The sequence below is a fragment of the Empidonax traillii genome, unplaced genomic scaffold (assembly GCF_003031625.1).
Source record: "Empidonax traillii isolate 1590-97213 ecotype Southwest subspecies unplaced genomic scaffold, ASM303162v1 scaffold374:size1477467, whole genome shotgun sequence".
In the NCBI taxonomy this organism is placed as follows: domain Eukaryota; kingdom Metazoa; phylum Chordata; class Aves; order Passeriformes; family Tyrannidae; genus Empidonax; species Empidonax traillii.
In genome coordinates this window covers 922,577-944,894 of record NW_020955567.1, presented here as the reverse complement: position 1 = coordinate 944,894, position 22,318 = coordinate 922,577, and the positions used below count along the sequence as shown (strand labels likewise).

The 22,318-nt window shown below is 40.7% G+C and overlaps 1 protein-coding gene across 1 annotated transcript in view; it reads right to left on the bottom strand.

The window, feature by feature from the left end:
- Positions 1-12,476, bottom strand: part of NELL2 (neural EGFL like 2) — a 144,333-nt gene extending 131,857 nt beyond the window's left edge. Inside the window, exons 1-2 of the mRNA XM_027892909.1 lie at positions 12,010-12,476; positions 11,706-11,834 (exon numbers count right to left, since the gene is read on the bottom strand). Of these exons, the coding sequence (XP_027748710.1) occupies positions 11,706-11,834; positions 12,010-12,064 (184 nt within the window). The 5' untranslated portion in view covers positions 12,065-12,476. The remainder of the gene's footprint in view (positions 1-11,705; positions 11,835-12,009) is intronic.
- Between the last annotated feature and the right edge of the window lie 9,842 nt (positions 12,477-22,318).

Here is a 22,318-nt window from a genome sequence, read left to right as displayed (position 1 = left end):
ATAACAAAATGATGAAGATAAAAGACCACTACTTTGGTTCTTATTACTGAAATTCCACTCCTAGGAAATATAAAAGTGTGCTGCATGGTATGCTCTGCACCATGTATTTTTTTATTGTAATGCTTTCTGGTGATTTATAGTTTCCATATTATCAATTATATGATGCAATACCTTTTTTTTTTTTTTTTACCAGTTTTTCTTCCTCTATATTCCAACCCTATTTTTAATTCCTCTTTAAATTTTGAAGATGTTTTGTATGTGCTCCATTACAGGTAGTATTAAGTACTGCTACTTAGAATTATGTTGTTTAGGTTTTTCACAGCAATATCACTATAACACCTACTATGTTTGAACAAGGACACAGATGTAGCATTGAGTGGGATTTCTCTCTGGTTCTTTATTTCAGTAGAGGCTCCAGCTACATTTAAAAGGTAGCAGCTACTGTAGCTTTATAAATATATATGTGTATATAAATATATATGTGTATATAAACATGCACACAAAGAGCTCCCTTTAGGCATAAAGCAGCTTTCTAGAAGCTGCTTTGAGAACACCTTGAAACCTGTGGAGAAAAATCAAGCCTGTCTTGTTTTCCTTGCTGCTGCCATCTGTGGCATATGCACCTAGTTATGCTTGGCTGCAAACTGTCACATGAGCACATTGTGTCAAACTGACCTAAAAACAAACAAAAATATCACACCAAGAAATGCTGTTAACACTGGGACACTGAAGAGCAGAAGAAAAATAATGCATTGCCTTCCAGCCATACTGGTACTGTAATAAGGGCATGACACACATGAGAACTACTAAAAGACTGATTTTATTTTCAGTCCCTTGTCATATAGCATGGTCGGGATTTTAACAGTTATTCAAGTCATGCTCTGAGGGGGAAGACAGGAAGAAGCAGTGTTGCCAGTCTTTTCCAAATGAAAAAGCAGAACTACTGAAGGTAAACAAAGCCTAATCAATTAAAAACAATAATGTACAAACTTAATGAGAATAATAAGCCATCTAAACAAATTATGCTAGGTTTAGATCAAGCTGCATGGCATGGCCTACCCTTCTCCCTGAAGACATGACACAATTCAAATTCTCAATTATATCACATTCCAGTGGCAGACTATCATACAATCACAGACTGTAGATCAGTATCCACCATGGTACCTCTGGATTAGGATCATGCCTGGTGTAGACATTCCAATACCCTCTCAGCAACACACCACATCTCTCCCTCACTTGGTTCTCACTGTGCAAGTGTCAATAAGACTTATTTATGCTCTCTGCTCAGTCATTTTCTCTCAAGACCTCCTTGTGTGACCAGTATGAAGCTCGTGAGGACCTAACTCCTGCAGCCTATGTTTCACAGAATCATTTAGGCTGGAAAGGAGCCCTTGAGATGATCTAGCCCACATAAGGGCTAATTGCCTTCAGCTCACCAAAAGTGTTAAGAATTTTAGTGCTGATTTATTTTCACAAAACACCATGGTGAGATTAAGAAAATAATAATATGAGATCCATTGTAATTTCACAGATAACTACAACAATGTGGTCTGCATGAAAAATTAATTTCTGACACAAGAGAATGGCCAACAGCCACCAATACAGATAGAAAGCTCCAGAAAACTTAAGCCTGTACCCTAACAGCAAAACCAGCAGAGCATGGCAGGGAGAGGGAGGTCACCACTGTTAAAAATTACATCTGAAGCATTCCAGGCACATCCAACACCTTTGTTGCTAGCCACAGGTCTCCAGCAGCAGACTGAGCAAACAGCAGCAGCTAGGGGGAGAAGGCAGGAGACTGAACTGTAAAGAGAATTCAGGCACCTGCAAAAATGAGGGGGAAGTGGCAGAGAGACCTCCACCTGAGGGTAGATGGGAGACACCAATGCCACCAACCGTACTGGCATACTTGGAAAAACCTCTACTCACAGAATATCTGTATTGATGACAGGAAAATGAAAGGGTTTGAATCAGGAACATCAAAGAGGAGGGATCCAAAGAATATCATTACACACTACTCAGCTGTGAGCAGGGCAGACAGACAGAAAATACGTGGGGAACTTGAGCTACCACTGCCAGAAGTTTCAAGGAAGCTGCAGAGAACCAGTCTAGATGCTCCTGTAAGAAATTTTCTTTCAAATCAGGTATAAATGGAGTCCATGCTTCTATGAATGTGTCCACTAACCCTGGTAAATCAGCTGCAGGTTTTCAATGCATACCCAATCTTGGATGAGTTAAAAATCACAAAATTTTTCCAAACCCTAATTTCTTTGCTCTTGTAGGCTTATTTTAACTGGGTATCACTAAAATATTCTGAAATGCACTAAAGAACAGGTTTCAGGAGAATACAAGGCACCAGTTTCATTATTGAGTACCAGGTGTTTGATGCTACTTTGTATCTTTGAAAATCTCTCCCTATACTAGAGCAATTCCACCAATACCCTAGATCTCCAGAGCACAGAAAAACTTACAGGGTCATCCACCTATCCTTAGCATATTAACTAAATGTAACACAATTACTACAGCATAGATAATGTTTTCTAGATATTTTATTTCATACTATCTTCTAAAAAATAAAAAGTGTGGAGATTTCAACCACTTCTTTTAGTAGCTATTCCACAATCTAAACTAGTTCACTGTGAAAGTCTCCTTTTATCTTAAATCCTCTCCACTTGCAGTATCATTACATTATTCTTACCTCTAGCTCTTTGAATACTAAATAATTCCTTCGTTTTAAACCTCTAAGAATTTTCTAATACTAGACACTTATCATACAACACTTTTGTCATTGCTTGAATAAGCTGTACATGCTGAAGTTCTTTCGAAAGCTTTCGTAGTAAGCCAGTCCTTTTGTTTCTGTATAATCAGGTTTGTTGTTCTCTTCAGTCCCTGCAATTCATTGATATTTTTCCGAAATACAGAAACCCAGTAACCCAGACACAACCTCAGTTTTAAAAAATTTCATCCTCCCAGATCTTATTCCTGTATGCTTTCCTTATACTAATGGTGTGTGCAGGGATTCTTAAAAAGAGCATCACTGAGCAAGGTTTTCCTCAAGTCTACCCTCTTCCTTGAATGGGTGCTGAGCGAAACTAAGGACTATTTCAAGTTCAAGGCACATTAGTCAATGTCACAGGAAATCTTAAGAGTGCCTTTGGAACAGCTGGGGCACAACATGCAACTGTGTGTTTAGGGAGTTATTAAAACACAGATTATTGACTGCAAAAGCAGAAAAGGTCCTTTGGAACCCTTCTGGATCATTACACAGCTGTATCTAGAGACTGATAGACTTCCAGCCATAGAGTCAAGGCTGGTACATGTCACCTCTTTTTACGATAAACAATATGGATGTTACCATCATCTAATTATACTTAAATAAGTATTTATGTTGGGGAAATTGTATAAATGTTGTTCTGATAGAGTAAGCAATTCTACAACTGGATGTCTTTTTCTTATTATACTCCCTCTATTTTCAGAGAGAGAAATAGCCACTCAGATTCCACTGAAAGAGTTCTCAGTTATGGATCGCTAGCAATATTGATTGTAATGGCTCCTTTGGAAACATTACAGTCTATTGTAGCAATGTTTTGCTGCAGCCAATGTTAATCTGCTAAAAGCCTTTTGAACATTGTGTCTTCAGAAGTGTCTTTTAGTCTTGTAAGAGACCATGCCCATTGCTTTAGCACATTGCAACAGCCCAGAGTTGCAAGCAGCATCTCATGAGATGACTCAACATAAAAGTCAGTTCTCTAAGCCTGCGTCTCTCTGAAGTCATCAGCATCACACACCCCCCAAAAAATGTATGCACCAAAAAGAAAACCAAACGAAATGTTGTTTAATTTAACAAATAAGTAGAATTTTTTACTGTAAAATTCTTCCACTTTGAAAATTACTACAATTACTCAGATACCTGAGTGAATATTCGTGATGGGTAGTTGTTCAGTTGAAACAAATAATAGCTAAAAGTACCTTTCCTATCATATTTCCCCTCAGATTTTCCTGAGAGGAAATCCTATGGACAACGCCAACAGAGAAAAATTAGCATTTCTTAAACACTGAGTCAAAATATAGAGGAATTTAGCTGAAACAGATGGACAGAGAAAAAAAAAAAAAATCAGTGAAAAATCCTTTTTCGCCCCTTATTCAGCTGTACCTTAACAGTACAGGTAGAAGAATACAGCTACTCAGTGGACCTGCACCTTGGCACAAAACCAAATGGGACTAAATACAGGGAACTGAAGAGTCACTACATGGAAGTACAGTTTCCAATGACAGCTATATAAAATTTCCAGCTCTTATCCAATGGTTTTAAATAACTTATGAACTCAGTTCTGTACCTCCCATAAGACTCAGTGGAAATAGTGAAGTTAACTGTACTTGGAGTTATTTTTCCAAGCTGGTACCTATATGCCCTAGAGGATACAGACTAGAAGAACATAAGATGGGGAGGAGGAGAGAGTAGAAAACCTATTTCCCATATCTTATAAGCAAACAGTAGGAGAAAAATAGACATTGTGACTGATCTAGATGTAGGAAATGCTGCTGTCTTCTGTGAAACCTCACTGGAGGATGAACCATGCTGCAGTGGGGGGAGAAGCCATAAAAAAAACATTAACCTTGCAAGTCTCAGGCATACTTTGTGACTACAGAACTATGTCACAGTGAAAGCAATTACATAAGGGTAGCAAGACCTCGTTTTCCCACATCACTACCTCTTGCTAATGCAATCCTCCCCCAGCAATATGGAAAGATGTGCTCGACAGCTACCCAGGAGAGTCTCTGTCCTCTCTCTCAGGGCACACATGTTGCATGTGCTGGGTTCCCTCTGGTACACAGGACAGATGCTGTCCTATTAATACTGCATATTTTAACTTCAGCCGACACCCCTGCCACGCTGCCAGGAGAGGCTGCCAGGCGAGCAACCATCTGCATCTAGTTCCTCTTGATGGAGACATCAACATGGAGAGAGGCCTCCTTTGGCCCCACTCCTTTGACCACCCTGTCCCTTCTCACAGCACCAACCAGGGCTCTGCCCCACATCACCATACTGACACTTCATGTATTTCCCTTTCATACACTCCTTAGAGCTGTTCATCATACTCATCTTCAGCTTTCCATCAAATATGCTTGTTTTGGGTGATACTGAATGTATGAACAGAATATGGCTATTTGCATCAACCTGAACAAGCAAACACTGATTATAAAAACTTTTTTGAGAATCAGCATTGTCATATCAGCTGTCTCACCAAGCCCAGACAAAACCACCCAAGTCATGCTGCTAGGCACCATCTCTCAAGGGGATCTGGGTAGGCAAGGTATGGTATCTACATCACCTAGCAAGTATTTCTCTCCCCATGCTGTAGCTTCTTCCAGAATCTATGCTCTTAAGAACTTAACAGACTGACAGGAAGCCATATCAAGATACATGTAAAGAAATGTGAGTACTTAAAAAAAAAAAAAAAGAATCCACCCCTAAAGGCTAGAGGGAATATTAGAATATTTATTTTCTGCTTATTTCCTTTCCCTCCCAACAAAAAGTCCACTGAAGAAAAACTAAAACAAACAAAAAAAAAAGGACAAGAAAATAGCACTCTGTGTAAAATATTTTTCTTGAGATAACCAATGGCATAATTTTTAGAGCTGTACTTAAAACAACTTTATTGCTCTACACTTACACTTTTTTTATACTTTATATGTCTAATACACATTCTCAATACCAATATTTATTTGAAACTTTCAGCATAAGACAGGTGAAATCCACAAATGCTACAAGCCAAGTTTTCTGTCATTCCTTAACATTATTTTGTATCAACTATGCACTAACAACTAGATTCAGGGATAACAAGCTTTTCTTCTTTGAAAACCAGAGTTTCTTTGGCATCTGCCATACATTAGGTCCCCATTTGGTTTCTATTTCTCAGTCCTACCCTCTGCTGTAGCATTACAAGCACCAATCACAAGCCCACAATATTTAAATCTTTTTCTTCCCCCAATTTTTTCCCCTTCTGTTTTACAGATAAACCAGCACAGCAGTAGTTACCCAGTACTGGAGATTGTGTGCTTGCTATCTTCACGAGTATTCAGCAGTGGGTAAGTGCATCACAGTTCTCCATGCGTTAAAGCTCAGCATGGTTTGGGACGGAAAATGGATGCATGATTCTCACCTACTATTTCCTCCTTTTTGGGCAGGCTCTTCAAGTACCAGACCCTTCCCAAACACCTCCTCTTGCTACCACTGCTGACAGGGAGAGGAGGATGCTGAACATTAGGTTCTTCTGGAGCAAGGGGATGCCTTGCAGTAGCAGCTAGAGCAGCAACAGAAAAAAAGCAGCTCAGCTCTTCAGGGTTCTCCTTCAACACTCAGCCTGGCTCCCCAGCAGCATCAATCACTACCCCGGCAGTGCCCTACCACAATGGTTACTGTTGCATGGGTGCAGAGGTGCTTTAGGAAAGTGCCAGGGATGAAAGGCAGACAAGGGAAAGCTGTTGTATGACAAAATCTGGACCTTTCCGGCTACCACATTGTCATAGAGCAATTGCTTATGCTAGGCACTTCTAACATCAAAAAACATGCCAGTGCTTACTGAAATTAAACTTTTTTTAGAACTTATATTATCTACAGATTATCTCTATGTTGGAGGTCCTACATTTTGAGGATTCAGTGTTTCCAAAAGAAAACAGTTTGCATGCAAGACAAAAAATGCTGCAGATAGGTATTCACTCCACAGTCAGCTAAGCCAGTTGGCAACATTAACATCCTCTTCCCCAGCTGTCTGTTACCACTCCTCTGAGAGTGGTGTACAGCTGGAGAAAGGGGATTTTACAGGACTTTAATCCATGTCACTGCAGTCAGCCAGGTTTGCTCCTAAAGCTGGCTGCCTTTGCCATCAGCAGACATGGGAACACTCATATAATCTCTTGTTTTGGAAGAGTTGTGGGGACAGCAACCTCTAGCTCCTGGGTAGCGACAGGCAGCTGGGAACAGTAATATTTTCAGCAGGCTCAGCTGGAACCTGGAGAAAGCATCTGTCCATAGTTTCAATGACAGGTGTCAAGGAAAAAGCTGTGTGTGAAGTGCATAGGCAATGTAAATCCTATTTCTGTGAGAGAAAGTTTAGTCACCTCTACTTTTAAGGCTTTATTTTTACCTCCTTCATTTAGTAATGTCCAGAGATGGTGTCATGAGACAAAACATAGTGAACTTTCCAAAGACATACAAGATATAGTAATATTGTCTTGCCAGTGTTTTACAATAATGTGCTAATGATCCAGTCATACAGCAACAGGTAACAAATCTCTTGCGCCAAGAGGCCTATTTTAGGGGTGTTTTTTCCTGCCGGCAAGTACCAATTCAAAGAACAGTACAGCCGAGTCCATTCATCCCACAGACAGATTAAATCATTTTCTTGTGCTTTATAGCACACCTCATTCCCCATCAGAATATACCACATCTTGCCTCTAGAACTGTCCCTCCTCATCAGAAATATCAAAATATTATTTATAGCCATAGTATGAGTTACATATCTTAACTGGCAGAGAAAAAAGAAACTTACCCTCTGAATGAGTTCCAACTTCTGCATTGATATACAACCTGTCACATTTTCATAACTGCCAGCTTCTTTTTATCTTTTTCCTAAATCTTTTTCCTGTATTTGTAACCATCTGACTGCACTCTTCTGTCCACCTTTCAGCCTCCTCTTTGAGTATACACAACCTTTGATTGGCATATACTGTCCTTACACGTCACTTGGCTTTGATTTTTTTGCCTCTCATCACTTGATCTATGGTGTACCTTAAACCACTCTCCACTGCTGCTGGAGAGAGATAAAAGATATCTCCATTACTATACACACACACTCCCTCTTTGGACACAGACAGTCCAATGCATAGTATTTCCTCTCAAGGAGTCAGATCCAGAAAGACTATCAAAATATTTTATCTATAGAATACGTATGCAGAGTCTAAAGGGAGGAGGGAGGGTGACAAAAAGTTACTGCCTAGCAAAATGACAGAGGAGACCAAGTTACTCTTGCAGCCCCTCTTTAGATTCTCACGCCTCAGAATACCATTTCTCACTGCCAGTTGAAATACCTGGCTTCACTGGGACCTTGCACGTGTCCTAGCATAGATTTGAGACAGTCATCCAAAACCCTTGTCACCCTTCAACCTCTCTTGTCTGCCTCTTCAAACTTCCCTGCGGTTACGTATGCAACAAGTGCTCTTGCAGCAATATGATTTCCATATTGCATAAGAAAAGGGCTACTGATTTTCATCTCCACCTATCTCCTCAAATTGTACTAATGCACTATATTTACAAAGAAAGAATTCTAGAAATGACAACTGGTACTTCTCCAAAAGCCTTCAACTAAATTAATTACACTTCAATCCACCCACCTGGTTTGGACTTTACCCAAGTGTCATCGCAGTTTTGCAAAAGAAAGAATGGAGGTACTGAGAATTTCATTGACTTAAGTAAATAGTCAAAAAAATAGATATTCTGACTTCTGTTCTGCTGCTCTGACCAGAAGAGGAATAATTTTCCTCTCAACATATTTTGACATAATAATACCTGCTGTTGGCTAGAAAGTGCTGGCAGATGTTCACATATAGCAGCACTAACATTTCTGAAGACTTCCTCCTGTTTTCTATTCATAATTGTATCTTCCCACAAGCTACACTGGAACATTTTACAATTACTTTGCAAATCACATTTCCAGAAAGACAAATCCCTGCAGCGAACTAGAGCAAGATTACAGTGGCATTCAGTTGCTACAATGCACAATAACGGAGGAGAATCACACATTTAAAAAGTTTTAGAATCCAAGACCACAGCATCTAGATCTGCTGCAGTCAGACACACAGGTACAAACAAACAAACAAACAAAAAGTCCAAATGACAGTAAATTTCAAATTGCTATAATCCATTTCTAAATCATGAACTGTATAAGGAGCATTCTAAATGCTCTTGAATGGACAATAACACTCTCTAAAGGTAGGTTTAGGCTAACTGCTTACTGGTTTATGTGGCCTAGAAATATAAGAAGTTTTGAAAAATCAATTACGCGAGAAAGAATTTGTCAGAACAGCCAATTAGATCCTAAACCCTTGTATTGTAAATTGATACTACATCTAATTAGGCAGTCAAACCTGACGTTTTGCCTAGAAACAGAAGGAAGGAAACTGCTCTGCTTTAGCTGTATGTACAATTTTCCCATTATATATCTTTGTCTGTTACCTGTTCACAGTTCAACATGCTACTTCATAATTTCCTTCCAAAATAAAGAACAGCATTTAGGATTCCTGTACATTTTAAGCTTATGTAAAGTAAGGCTTCACATAAGTTGAAAATGTGGTCTATCAAAATAGGCAACATATTAAAATATCATAAATATGTATATGGTACAAGACAACATTCAATATCTAAAGAAACCAAAAGGCAAAGGATCAAAGTTAAAGCTTCCAGAATAAGTTCACAGATCATTTAAAGTCATTTGTGTCATTCTCAAAAAATCATTTCTGTCTAAGCTAAGGTTTTAGCTGGAATAAGGAAAAAACCACAGTAGCAAACCCAAAATCCAAGTCAACACAATTTGAAATTCACACACTGCAAATACATACACTAAAAGGCATACACTGCAATAACGTTCCTAAAGTGTGAGCTCTAAGAGCAGAACAAAATTTACTAAGTGGACCCTGTGGTCTAATCAAGGAAGGAAATTTCTCTATTTCTAAATGCAAGTTCAAAAATTAAAACCTCTCTGCTCAGTAAGGATCCCATTTACTATAAAAAAATTACAGTCATCTTATACAGTAGTAGGGAAAATTTTCTCCAGTCCTGTGGGGCATTAAAGACTTCCTAAGGGACACTGAGTGACTTCAACCATCACTTAGATACAAGTGTTTTCATCCTTGTTATTCCCCTGATTCTTCTTTACAAAATAAAAAGGTTGTTGTGAAAATTTAAAATTCCTCTCTCCTTTTGTTACAAATGAACTGCTAACCCATTTGGGAACTATGGACACTCATAATTGCAAGGAAAGAGGGAACAACTTGGAAAAAAATTCTTTAGTAATCCAGTAATTTTTCTTATATATTCTCCCAGCATCAGGACAAAAAAGTCTTATTCTTTCTAATCTCTAATCCTGTTACCACTGAAGACAAACTGATTTATTACTTCCCCCTCACCCCAGCCCATTATAGTACAATGGGGCTGCAACTCAGAACCATACCTTAAAAATTACAGCTATTTTAGGACACAAATTCCACTGCCGCATAAACTTGTTGCCATTCTAAGCAGTCACCCCTTTCACAGAGGGCTCGGCTCTGCAGCCACAAGCCCATTAGAGATGTTTCAAGTCGGCATGTACCAGTGTCTAAGAACGCATGTGCCCATGAGTCTCCACATTCGTGTCCATAGTGACACATGCTGGCTGTTCTGGGGAAAAACACCCCTAGAGAGGTCACCTTAAAAAAAAAAAAAAAAAAAAAAAAAGCCTTCGGCAACTACTAGCTTCTGATAAATTATCTCATTTATGCAAACATGAAAAAAAATCCCTTTCCAGATCTTATCTCCCTTGAATTATAACTCTTCTGTATGTGAAACAGTCTCTTGCCTGTTGCACTAGAAATCTGTTCAAACCCAAGCTGAAACTTCTGGCATGACACAAGAAGCCAGTGATCAAGTCCCCCCTATTATAAAATTACAGGCTGATGTGGAGATTTGCTTCACCAGATGTTGAGCCATATTCTTTGTTTTTGTTTAGTCATAGTTTATAAGGAGCATTTAATCATCTTTCAGAGAAGAGACTTGCTTCTAAAAGCCATTTTTAGGCTTTTTTTTTTTTTTAATTGATATAGTTTGTTTTTTCCTAAAAATATTCTTATCTTCAGCTTCATTTTACATATCAGTACGTTATTAATGTGCAATTCAAAAATACACTGATAATGAGCAGGTGTAGGCAATGTAACTGATGCCAGTATATTCAAAAAGACATTGAGTTATGTTACAGTCCTTTATGAATTACAATATAAGGAAGTTTAATATTTTTTAATAAACCTTCTAAATTTATTTTTGAAAGATAGACGATTACTATTTTATTCCTATTCCCAATATTAGCAGAGAAAAAATCACAAGCACTAAAAGAGACCAAAACTCATTCTTTGTTTCTCCAGAGGGTCACATCACAGAAGCTCCAAAAGGCCACTTTCCCTTGGCAAAAAAAACCGGTGTTCTTATTTCCAGCCATCTGCCTCCTTCCTCCAGGGCACTTCATTTCAGCATTTTGCTTGATTCATATGAAACTTTCACTGAGCTTTTCCTTAGCTGGAACTGGGGTATGATAGCGTTTCCCAAGTAAAGCAGTAGAGTGGGTGGTGCTATTATTCATCACCGCACCCCACGACTCACAAAACAAGCCATCTGCCATCCCCGTTCCTGCTGTACTTTAATTAAGCGTCTACCAGTCAAAGGGAAAAAAAAAAAAAAAAAAAAAAGGAGGGGGGGCGGTGAGAGAGAAAAAAAGAAAAAGAAGGAGCGGGACTGTGAAGAAGAGTGGAAGAAAAGCGAAAAGGAAAGGAAGGGACGGGCCCCCGGTGTCTCAGGAGCGGGCAAACCCCTCGCGGTGGGGGAAGGGTGGGGGGCGCCCCGTGAGCGGCGCCGGGACCCGACGGCCGCGGCCGGAGTTTCGGGGCCGGGGCGGCCGTACCTGGGAAAAGGAAGGCTTTGCTCCCGTTGTGCAGCCCCGGCACCTGGCGCACGCCCTCCGTGGAGCCTCCCAGTTGTAGCTCGGACAGCACGTCGATCTGCAGCGAGGGGTCCACGCCAAAGCCTGAAACTGACCCAGAAAGTGCAGTCACCCACCCGCTGACACTGCAACTTCCTGAGTTCCCCCTCGAGCCCCGCCGCCGCTCCCCGCACCTGCGGCCGCCCAGGGGCCAGGGCACCGCCACTGCGAAGCTCCGCCAGCCCCGCTCCCGGGCGCTCTCCCAGCGGGTCCGGCATCCACCTACCTGGCCCCAGGCAGAGGAGAAGGCAGAGCGTGCTCAAGCGGATGCCCGACTCCATGGTACACCGATGAGCTCAGTCCATAGTCCCCCTTCGCCGGCTGCTGCGGGCAAAAAGCCACCGGGGCACAGGCTGGGTCCCTCCCCGCCTCTCACCGAGCGGCGCGGACCCCGCGCCGCCCCGCAGCGCGCATCACGGTGGGCGCCGCGCCGCCCCGCCGCCAGCCGGAGCACACAAAGGCGAGAGCGGGGGGCGTGCGGGCAGCGCAGCCCTCCGCCCGCGGGCAGACAATGGGGGAGCCCGCCGGAGCCTCCTGCCGCCGCAGCCGTACGAGCGAGGCCGCGGCAGCCGGGAGGCGGAGGCGGTGCGCCCGTGCCCCGCAGCTCCCCGCCCCGCTGCCACCAGGCGCAGCCCCTCAGCTGGAGAGGAGCCGCCGCCGCAGCCTCCGCCCGGCTCCTGCGGGAGCGCCGCTCTCCTCTCCGCCGTCCAGCAGGGACAGCGACACCGGCGGGAGGGGCCGCTGGTTTAAGCCACGGTCACAGGAGCCGCCCACCGCCTCCGCCGGGCCCAGCAGGGCCGGGCAGGGCCGGGGGGAGGCACCGCCCCGTCCGCCGGGTGCCGGGGGAGAGGGACCGTCTGTCGGGGAGCTACGGATGGACCCGGTCCCAGCAGCCGGGGGCGCCTCTGGGAACTTTGAGGGGAGCTCTGCCGGGGAGCTCCGCTGGGACCGGGGGGCGGCAGGGAGGGCTCGTGTCCCCCAGGAGGCCGCGGCTGGCAGCGGCCGATCTGAGCTGGCCCTGACCTCGGGGCGCTCCCCTGCCTGCTGGCGGACCCGTGCTGAAGTCACCGGCTGTTTCCTTCCCGAGTGATGCCGTCCAGCGTCCGGCGAAGCCACTGGCTGATCTTTGAGCACGAATAAAAAGAATTTTGGAAGGGCGGGGTTTGGGGGAAAGAAACCAGGACGTTTCCAGTCGCTGACCGAGATGGAAGTGTGCAGAGCTGGCGCGGGGATGACAACCGCAGGTTCACTTGCCCTGTCGGACGATTCTACACAGCGGTCCTGTCCTCGGCTCTTTAACAAACCAACCCTCCGCCCCCCCAGCAAGTGACATTTCTGTGCCGTACTTTGTGTGCCTATAAAGGGGGCTAAGAATAGCCTTATTCTTCCCTTCCCTTTCACAGACTCCCAGCGTGCAGGGCAGGAATGTCTTGTTGCCAGTTTGTCAAATTGTGCAGAATAAAGGATTGGGGTTTTGTTTTGTTTTGTTTTTCCTAATTTCACATGCATGTCAATAAGACCCTAATGTCAACTGGTGATTCCAGTATTGTTTATTGACCTCTCCCAAACTCATCCTCTATAGTTTTTGCAAATTATAAAATCTTTACAAGTGACCTTTCACATCTTTCACAATAATCATTCTGAAGGCTGAAAGGAAGAAGAGTTTGTCTCCTTTTTTTTTTTTTCCAAGGTAACCATGGGAGTCAATGGTAAGTCTCCTTTCCAGCCTAAATTAACCAATTGAGATACTAAGCAACATACAAAGCAAATGTCTTCTTTCTTATAAGAAAAACTAAATTTAAAAAAAAAAAAAAAAAAAAAAAAAAAAAAAAAAAAAAAGAAAGAGAGAGAGAGAGAGAGAGGAGTGTCTATAGATGAAAGTGGGAAAATGAAGTCAACCTCAACCCAAATTCAGAGCACGGGTGTTAGAATGTAGTTCCAGTGTGCCCAACATGCTTGTCACCCTTGGAGGAGGTACAGGCTTCTTCTCCACGTGGCAGGCAGAGCCAGTACATCCCTCTGAGAGGGGCTTCTACAGCCACTTCACATTGCAACTGGTCTGAAAACAAATAAAATAAAGGAACCCTGCTGCCGGTACCACTCATGTAACTGGTCACACAGCATCCCTGATGTTGTATCTTGCATAGTCAGAGTTGTCAGTGACTTTCCACCCCCATCCCAATCAGCTTCTGCACCAAAGCTTTGTCTCCAGACGTTTAGTGACGTGGAACTGTGCTTCCAAACTCATGAAATTTGTTGGCTGCCAGTGCAGTTTTAACAAATGATGCATTTCCTTGGGAAAGTTAATGGACAACAGCCACACATCAGTGGCTTTTTTCATGCTATTTAATCACATTGGTTACAGATAGCTCAGCCAGAAGCAATTAATTTCAGAAGAAATAGGTTCAAAATCTAGAGCGATAATGATGCATAATGAGGCATGCCACCAGTTGAGTCAGGCACACAAGTGAACAAATCAAAAGAGGCAAACATCTGCCTTGAGTTCTTTGCATCTGCCAGCAGCTACTGACATTTTCCATTAGCTGGGCCTGACGGAGTAACATAAGCATGTAGATCAGCTGGAGTGTGTCCCTTTAATAATCTGGTTTTTCCTCAGTAGATCTCTGAGGAGTGGCCACTCATCTTACTGTACATGAGAAATCACTCAAAACGCCATCCAACCTAATTTCTCTATTCCTTTGTATTTATGTGGAGCCCAGGGCAGACATTACACACACTACAGAAAGCTGTGTTTCTGCTATGTGAAATTTCAATAGTGACAATATTTAGCTAACCAAGAAGCAAGTGAACAGCAAAATAGGAACTTCCACCAATACAAGGAAATGACATTGATGATTAAATCTTTCAAATAGTTGTCTAAACCTAATAAGTATTTCTACCCATATAATCACTTTCTGATCACTCTAGAAACATGCAGTTTCACCATCTTTATGGACATGTCCCTTCTTAAATTTGGATATTACGGATATACCTGAAAGAAATGGTTTTTCACACTTTCAGATGTCTAGAATGCTCTTCCCTTTGATGGAAGCCATGTCTTTTAGCCAAGAGATCACTTCATGTTGAGGTGCACCATTATCTACTCCACACATGGCAAATGGTGACACACCTAAGAAAAAGCTTCAGCATGTACAGATCAGTAATAACCATGCATAGATGAAAGTGCTTTCTGCAGTAAGCAAGGTCTCTCTCTAGAGAAGCCCATTTCAGATATTAACCTTTACATGTCTCAGCAATTTTCAAGGTTCTCCAGAGACTAGGTGTTTTAGAGGTGGTTTGGTTTTTCTTTGATTTTGGGAGGTCGGTTGGAGGGTTGGTAGAGGTTTTTTCAATTGGTTATGGGGTTTTTGTTTTGATTTGTTTATTTTGTGAGGTAAGATAGTTCTTATCCTTACAAATGCTAGCGGTAAGATTACTCAAGGAAATGTCTGTAGAAAACAAGACCAATCTTTTGCACTTGCTATGGGACTTCTGCTGTGGCTTTCTTTGAAATACCATTTGGTCATAGGTATTACCATATCTACAGTGTAACGTATTACCATATCTACAGTGTAACAACCTCTTTACAAAACCTCCAGGACGAAATGGCATTCTGTAATTCCACAGCAATGGACATGTCAACAATAGCACACATACAGTTTCACCAAATATAAGTGAAAAGCCTTTCTGAGGAGATGACCTTGGACCCAGTCACCAGATCTCCAGGAAGAGGGAATGTCCCTGGCAGCGATGTGAGCCTGCCATGTCACTCCAGCAGGAACACATTCTGTAACACAGCTTTGGTGCTTTGTAATACAACTGACTCTTAAACAGTCTTCTAGTCATCAATGTTTCAATTTCAATTATATTTTTGGATTAAGCAAATATCACAATATTGGTATCCCCCTTACCAAAACACCCAATAGATCCTAAAAAGTAAATAGGTCCTCTGAATAATTACTAATAATCACAACAATTTTCCTGCCAAATGAAGAATTAAGTGATGTCTGACAAGCCCTAAATTAATGAATGAATTAATTTCAAAGGGAATATCATATTAATCATGCACATATTAATTATACTCATATTAATTACACTCATATTAATTATATGGTAATAAATTGGACCAAGTAGAGCTCTTAAAGTATGCAGGAGACAATCCTGCACTGGGAAAGCATTACCTCTCTTACTGTAGATTATCTGAGTCTATTTATTTTTAAAGAAAAACATGAATATTTTATTCACAATAGTTTTACCCATGTGTTTCTATGCTGGAACCTGGAGAGTCCATATGAATTTAAGAAATATGTAAAGAATTGTCACTGACCTACTTATAAAACACTGATGTAACTTTTTTTCTGAAAGTATATTGCAAAACATGCAGAGTTGTTTACTCAACATTATAATAGTGCTTTAATGCAGCATTTGTACAGAAAAATGTTTGTAAAACATGATATTCCATAATTAATACTTCTTGAAGTGGAACAAGAAGAATAGTCTGTTGTCATAGAGAAGCAGCTTCTTAATTTGAGTAAATTTGATACTGCTGGGGATGAGGGCTTTCTATTAGTTACAGTCAAAGAAAGAGCAGGCAAATCACACTGCAGCACTTTCTGTTAATACCCTTCACTGTGGACTTCTCTCTCCACCCTTATATCATTATGATCCACATTTTCTGTCTATGAAAACTGTCATGTGTAAAAGCTGTACAGTTGTTGTGTGATGTGTAAAATGCCATGAGGGACTAAGGTCAGATGACCAAACTCATTTTCCCTTGTTTTCTGAATGATGGCTTCAATAGTAAGGAGCAAAGCTCAGATTCTGTTTTTGAATAAACCTCAGTTGTTTATCTGATAGTTTTTTCTTGCCAGATTCCTGACCAGATCTGAGAACCAGATCTGAACTCCCTTCAGCACATACACCTCTCTCTTTGTTTCTGTAAAGCAGGTGATTTTCTTTTGCTGCTTTGTTAGCCTCCTCACAGCTCCCCACTTGCATCCCCTTCTCTTCCCTATTCCCCAGATGCTTTCTGCCCTTTAGCAACATCCTCTCACACAGGTGCTCTCCTTCTTTCCCTCTTTCTCATACACAAAAGTGCATGCACACAAGCTCCTGTGCTCATCTTCTCTTTGCAATTTGTCGGTCTTGCAGCCTCCCTTAAGTAAGAACTGGTAGCAGTATTAATTTTAGCTGCAGGCTGCACTCTGCCTTCCTGACCAAGAGAACTTAGGTGGAATCTAAATACAGCACCTGGCAAAGACTCAGCAGAGACCGACAAACTAATCTACACACCCTACCATGACAGTACTAGCTCTATTAAAAAGCCTTGGCATAAAAGCCATCCCTCTCAAGCATGTGCCAGCTGAGGAGATATCACTCATTTCAGCTAGAGTTATGAATGTTTCATACCAGTTTGATATTTTCCTACTTTTAATTGTAGAATTTACTTTCTATGGGAGAACAGAGCTGTGAAACAAAGGCTATAGCTATTTAATGAACACAAGTCTCTTGAAGTTTCAAGCCTTCCTGGGTCTTCGTACCATCTTCACTTGATTATACTTAATGTCTTGCACCTGCGGTTGCAGCTTTGGCAAGGGGAGAGTGGTGCAGTCTGCAGTGGAGAAGCAGCACCAGGAGTGGTGTAAGTTACAAGCTTGTTGTGCTGCCGCATTCTTCTGAGTGCAGAAAGAGAAACTGAGGCAATTACATTAATGAGAAGTGAAAAGAGATGAAGGTAATGAGAAGTGAAAAGAGATGAAGGTATTTTCCAGAATTTTTCCCAGCAATTTTTGTTTGATTCAAGGGAAAGGAAGAAAGGCTGAAAGTGCAAGCTGTGCTCTCATTTTCCCAAATTTGAACGTAAAATCTTCCAAGTTGCAAAGTCCTTCTTAGGAAGGACATTAGCCTTCCTTGCTGAAGTCTTGTTTTTTATACTAGTTTTATTTTATCCCTCTAAGAGAGTGAACATCCTTTTGATGTAAGGTAGAAGTGATAGACTGCCCTACTGGCAGCCTTCACACATTATGATGCCTAAAAATGTCTTTTCACTTAAAATGTCAGCTAGGATTGCTGGCATTGTATTTGGCACGTGAAACCATATGAATTAAGAGGATAGTTCATGATCAGTATTTAATTATCTCAGTTCTGTCAGTCCAGACCACAATAACAATTAGGCAAGATTAGAGTTAAATTACCTTGACCTAACTGTGCTCTGTATTTTGATCATTTTGCCATCAGATGTATTATCCCCTATTAAAAATGGATCAGCACATTCATCACAAATATTTATGATAACAAAACTGACATGAAAAGACTTTAATCTTGTATGCTTTACTCTTGTAATAAAGAAAAAATCTATGCAGCCCTCATTACAGTCAGACATTGGCTGGACTATGAGACCCTAAACTAAGGTGGGTATAACCTTTTTCTCCTTCCACCACCTAATATGAAAAGATAATTCGATCTGCAAGTACCAAAGTGGAGAGAGAATTTCTGATAGTAGAAAACTTTCTAGTGTAGAAAGTAAAGATAAACCAACATCTAGTATCTGGGAATCAAATCAGAACAAATCTATACTTGATAGCGGAATTTTTAGTGACTGCAACAGACTCAAGAAATTCTCCAGCATCTATTTTCATTAAAAACAGATGCCATTTTAGAAAAAAACAGGTTCTTCACAGACACTAGGGGATGACATTTACAGCTTTCTTTAGTGGTCAGAGTCAGTGAAGAGATTCCAGGCAACTTTGGATCAAGGACCAGATCCAGATCCTGTTCCCAGACCCTGACTCCACCCCCAGACCCTGCTCACTCAGAAAGAAGAGACACTTGTGGTACTGGGCTCTCCTTTCCTTTCCATGTCCTCATATCGATATGCTGCCATATCAATAAATTTTTCAAATCCAATACTGATTGTTTAAAAAAAATCCTGTCTGCCTGGTGTGTCATGAGTAGGACTGCAGCAGAATAGTAATGCATCCATTTAGTTTTCAGTTGAGCAAACTTGTCTCTTGCTTTGCAGATAGTGGGAAAAAATAGTCTAAAACAAGCTTGTGACCTCAAAACTACAAATTTTACATCTCCTAGTATAGTCTAATTACTTCTGCAATATCAGGAGACAGTATCACAGGATCTCTTACACTACCTGACAAATGATAGACTTTTCAAACTTGATCTGTACAGTTTTCATACCCAAAGGTGTATTTATTAGGCAAACTGGAATAGTTTCAATGCCTCTATCAGTTATCAAATACTTAAGAAGACCTTCAAGTGGTGTAGCATCGTGTAGTACCATTAACATATCATCAAACTCCTATTCCTAAAGGCCTTTGGATTTCTACTGCCTAGAGAGAAAAATGTAGAAGAAAGAGAACAACCTGGATTGTGAGGGACGTGTCTCCACTTTGGTGCAGACACCTGAGTCACATCAGGGTCACTGGCTAGGAGGTCCCTAGAGCCATGTTAGCTCAGGTACTGCAGTGCTGGGACTCTTTGAGTGGCTGCTGGATGCGAGGAAGCATCTTAGAACAGCACTGCACTCTGGCAGAGCAGTGCCTGGAGATTTCTGAACCCTGTGTCACCACAGAGACTAAATATGCCCAGTGCTACTCTTGCCAAATCTCCCTGCATCCAAAAGGAGACCTGACTTGCATTGTCAGGAAGAAGAAATGCACCCTGTACCTCAGGCCACACTTCCTGGGTTAGTCCTACACATGTGATAAAAGAAATCCCAATTCTGAAGAGCCGGAACAGTCTGGTAGTGAATTTGATACAAAATTACAGAGTGTAAATGTTACATTGTTTTGGCATTGCTTTTTAAGCCACAAAAATTTAAATTCTCCATTAATCTAGCAAAATCTGAAACTTATAGTAAATTTTTTTTTTTTTTTTTTTTAAGATTTGGACTCATGTTATTAAAAATAATAATTTATAGACACATATTTGAGATCCTACTTCTTGTCCCCTTAATAGCAAAAATGTGGGTAGGGCCAGGATAACCAGGATGGAGTGCCTGCTTCATCTGATTACAACATGTGCTTCATCCTGGCTTGGTGAGCACCCAACTCTTGTGCTATTTCGCAGAAAATTATTTCACCATAAAATGCTTGATTAGTTCTAATTTTAGTAATCCATTTTTCAAAAGTCTGAACATTAGGCATTTCTCATGAATGTTGCAGTTTTACCTATTACTTGCAGTTTTACCTATTATGTGTTCAAGCACAAGTAATCTAGAGATCCTGTATTTTAACAGGCTTCTCAATGGAAGATGAGCTGAATGGGGGTAGATAACGATCAATATCTTCAGTACACAACCACTGAGGGAAAAACAAATTTAAAGGCTGGGAGTTCCTTGCCTTCTTGGTTTTGAGTTCTAACAGCAGTGTAATCTTGAGAAATAAATTAAACATCTAAAATAACATCTTCTTGGATGGGGAGAAGGATTCAGGAGCCAGGCACACTAAATCAGAGCTGTGTAAGTAACAAAAAGGTACAGAGAAACAGGAGGGGAGGGTTACCAATGATTGAGAAATCAGTACTAACTTGGAAGAAATTAAGCAATTGTGAATAAGAAACTTACTGGAAGGGAATATCAAAAGATGTTCAATGATTAGTTTGTTTGGAGGAAGATAAAGGTAAGAGTTCTAGTGTGCCACCAAAACCACTGAGGGTAACTCAAGACAAGGTGTGTAGGAGAAGCTGACTGTTAGCACACAAGTTCTAGATCCAAGAAATCAAATCCAGTGCTGCAAACACAGCACATCCTGTGGATCATGATTAAGCATGAAGAAATGCTATGTGTAATGGAGTTCATTAAGAACAGGATTTGGTTCAGAGAGTATGGTTCCAAGCACAGTAATTACAATGAGAATAATTATGATCTTTTTACATGAGTATTTATCTTGAAGCTGATAGAATTACATGTCTGTGTGAATAGAATCATATTCAAGGTTAACAAAATAAGCAAAATACTAGCATTTGAAGATAAAATATCAGCACTTGAAACAGGTCTTTTTCTCCCAAAGAAATAATTCTTTTTAAAAATAATGTTATTCATCAATTTGGAGTGGAAGCTATTTATAGCCCGTGCTTTAGTAGATGTCCACAGTTCATAAACAAGGAAAGATATGGGATAATTAAGTGGTAAAATTCAAGGATTAATTTTGATCCCCAAAGCATCTTTCTGGAAAGGATACCCAGTTAAAGCAATGCAACTGAAATGGAAGATTTGGCAGGCAAGATACAACTCATACAGCAAGAAGAAGCTCAGAAGGTACACAAAGGGCATGACAACAAAGAAGCAATGCAAGTAAATTACATATAGAAAGCTGAACATTAAGCATAGGCTTACTAGGCTGTTAAGTGTTAAGAATTAAAGCACAGGGTGAGGAAAGATTGCAATGAAGGTAAATGATTTGTTTGGGTGTCGGAAAAGAAGGGCTGGGGTTGAATCTTTACTCTTGAAGTTAAATATAATGATATGAAAGCCCTGTTGGATAAAAGATATTAAAAGTATCTGTGGTATAACAACTCCAGAAATATATGTTCCAATAGTACCAAATGGAATTCCTTGGAGACTCTGAGGAAATCCTAAGAATGGAGCACAGTTTCAGCCTACCATAGTTTATCATTAAAGATATGTAATTCAAAATTAAAACAGTCAGTCTGCTGGGTAACTTGAAAATATCCAGCACTATAGCATTTTTTAAAATAGCTCTTAAGAATGACTCTCAAATTGAAATCTAAAGAATCTTTATTCACTAACAGGGAAAACAGGTGAGAAAATAATTTAAAATAGTTGTAAAACACCTACAGGTGATATGTAGGAGAGAGAGAAAAAATCAGGATGAATAAATGTCAAGTCAGCACAGATCAGCAGGGATAAATTGATGTGCTCATCAGTGAGGGTAAACTATGTTTTTCTAACCTGTTCAAATGTTACAAAGAGTTAGCAAAATATTGACTAACAGAAAATCACAAGATATACATTTACAGAGACATTTGATAGTATCATTCACAGGAAGCTTTTAAGGAAACTCAGTAACCCTGGGGTAGGAGATAAGGTCTTTGTCATGGGTTAAAGAGAGAGAAAAGGATAGATATGAACAGCAGATGACTGGGATGAAAAGGTGGTAGAAGTGTGATGCCACAGGAACTGTACCAGAGGATCACTGCTAAGATTAATTCCATTCTTTCTCCATCCCCATCTATTTATTAATGAGCAAGAAGAGAGGGAATACAATGAGATGGCAAAACTGCTGACAACACAAAGCTGTTAAATTAGATAAAACTAAGGTGCCTGTAAATAACTCTTGGGACTTGTTGCAAAGCTTGCAACAGGGAAGGAAATTATGTTCAGCATAAGCAACTACAGAGATATGGTCATTAAACAAACTGCTTAAACTGCTTATACTCATTAATGGGGTCCAAACGAATTATGTGAGAGCCTTGCTGAATTGCATGTGGGAGAGAAGAACTACTATATTTTGTTGCTTTTTACAACTAGAGGGACCATTTTAAAATAACGAATAGTACGA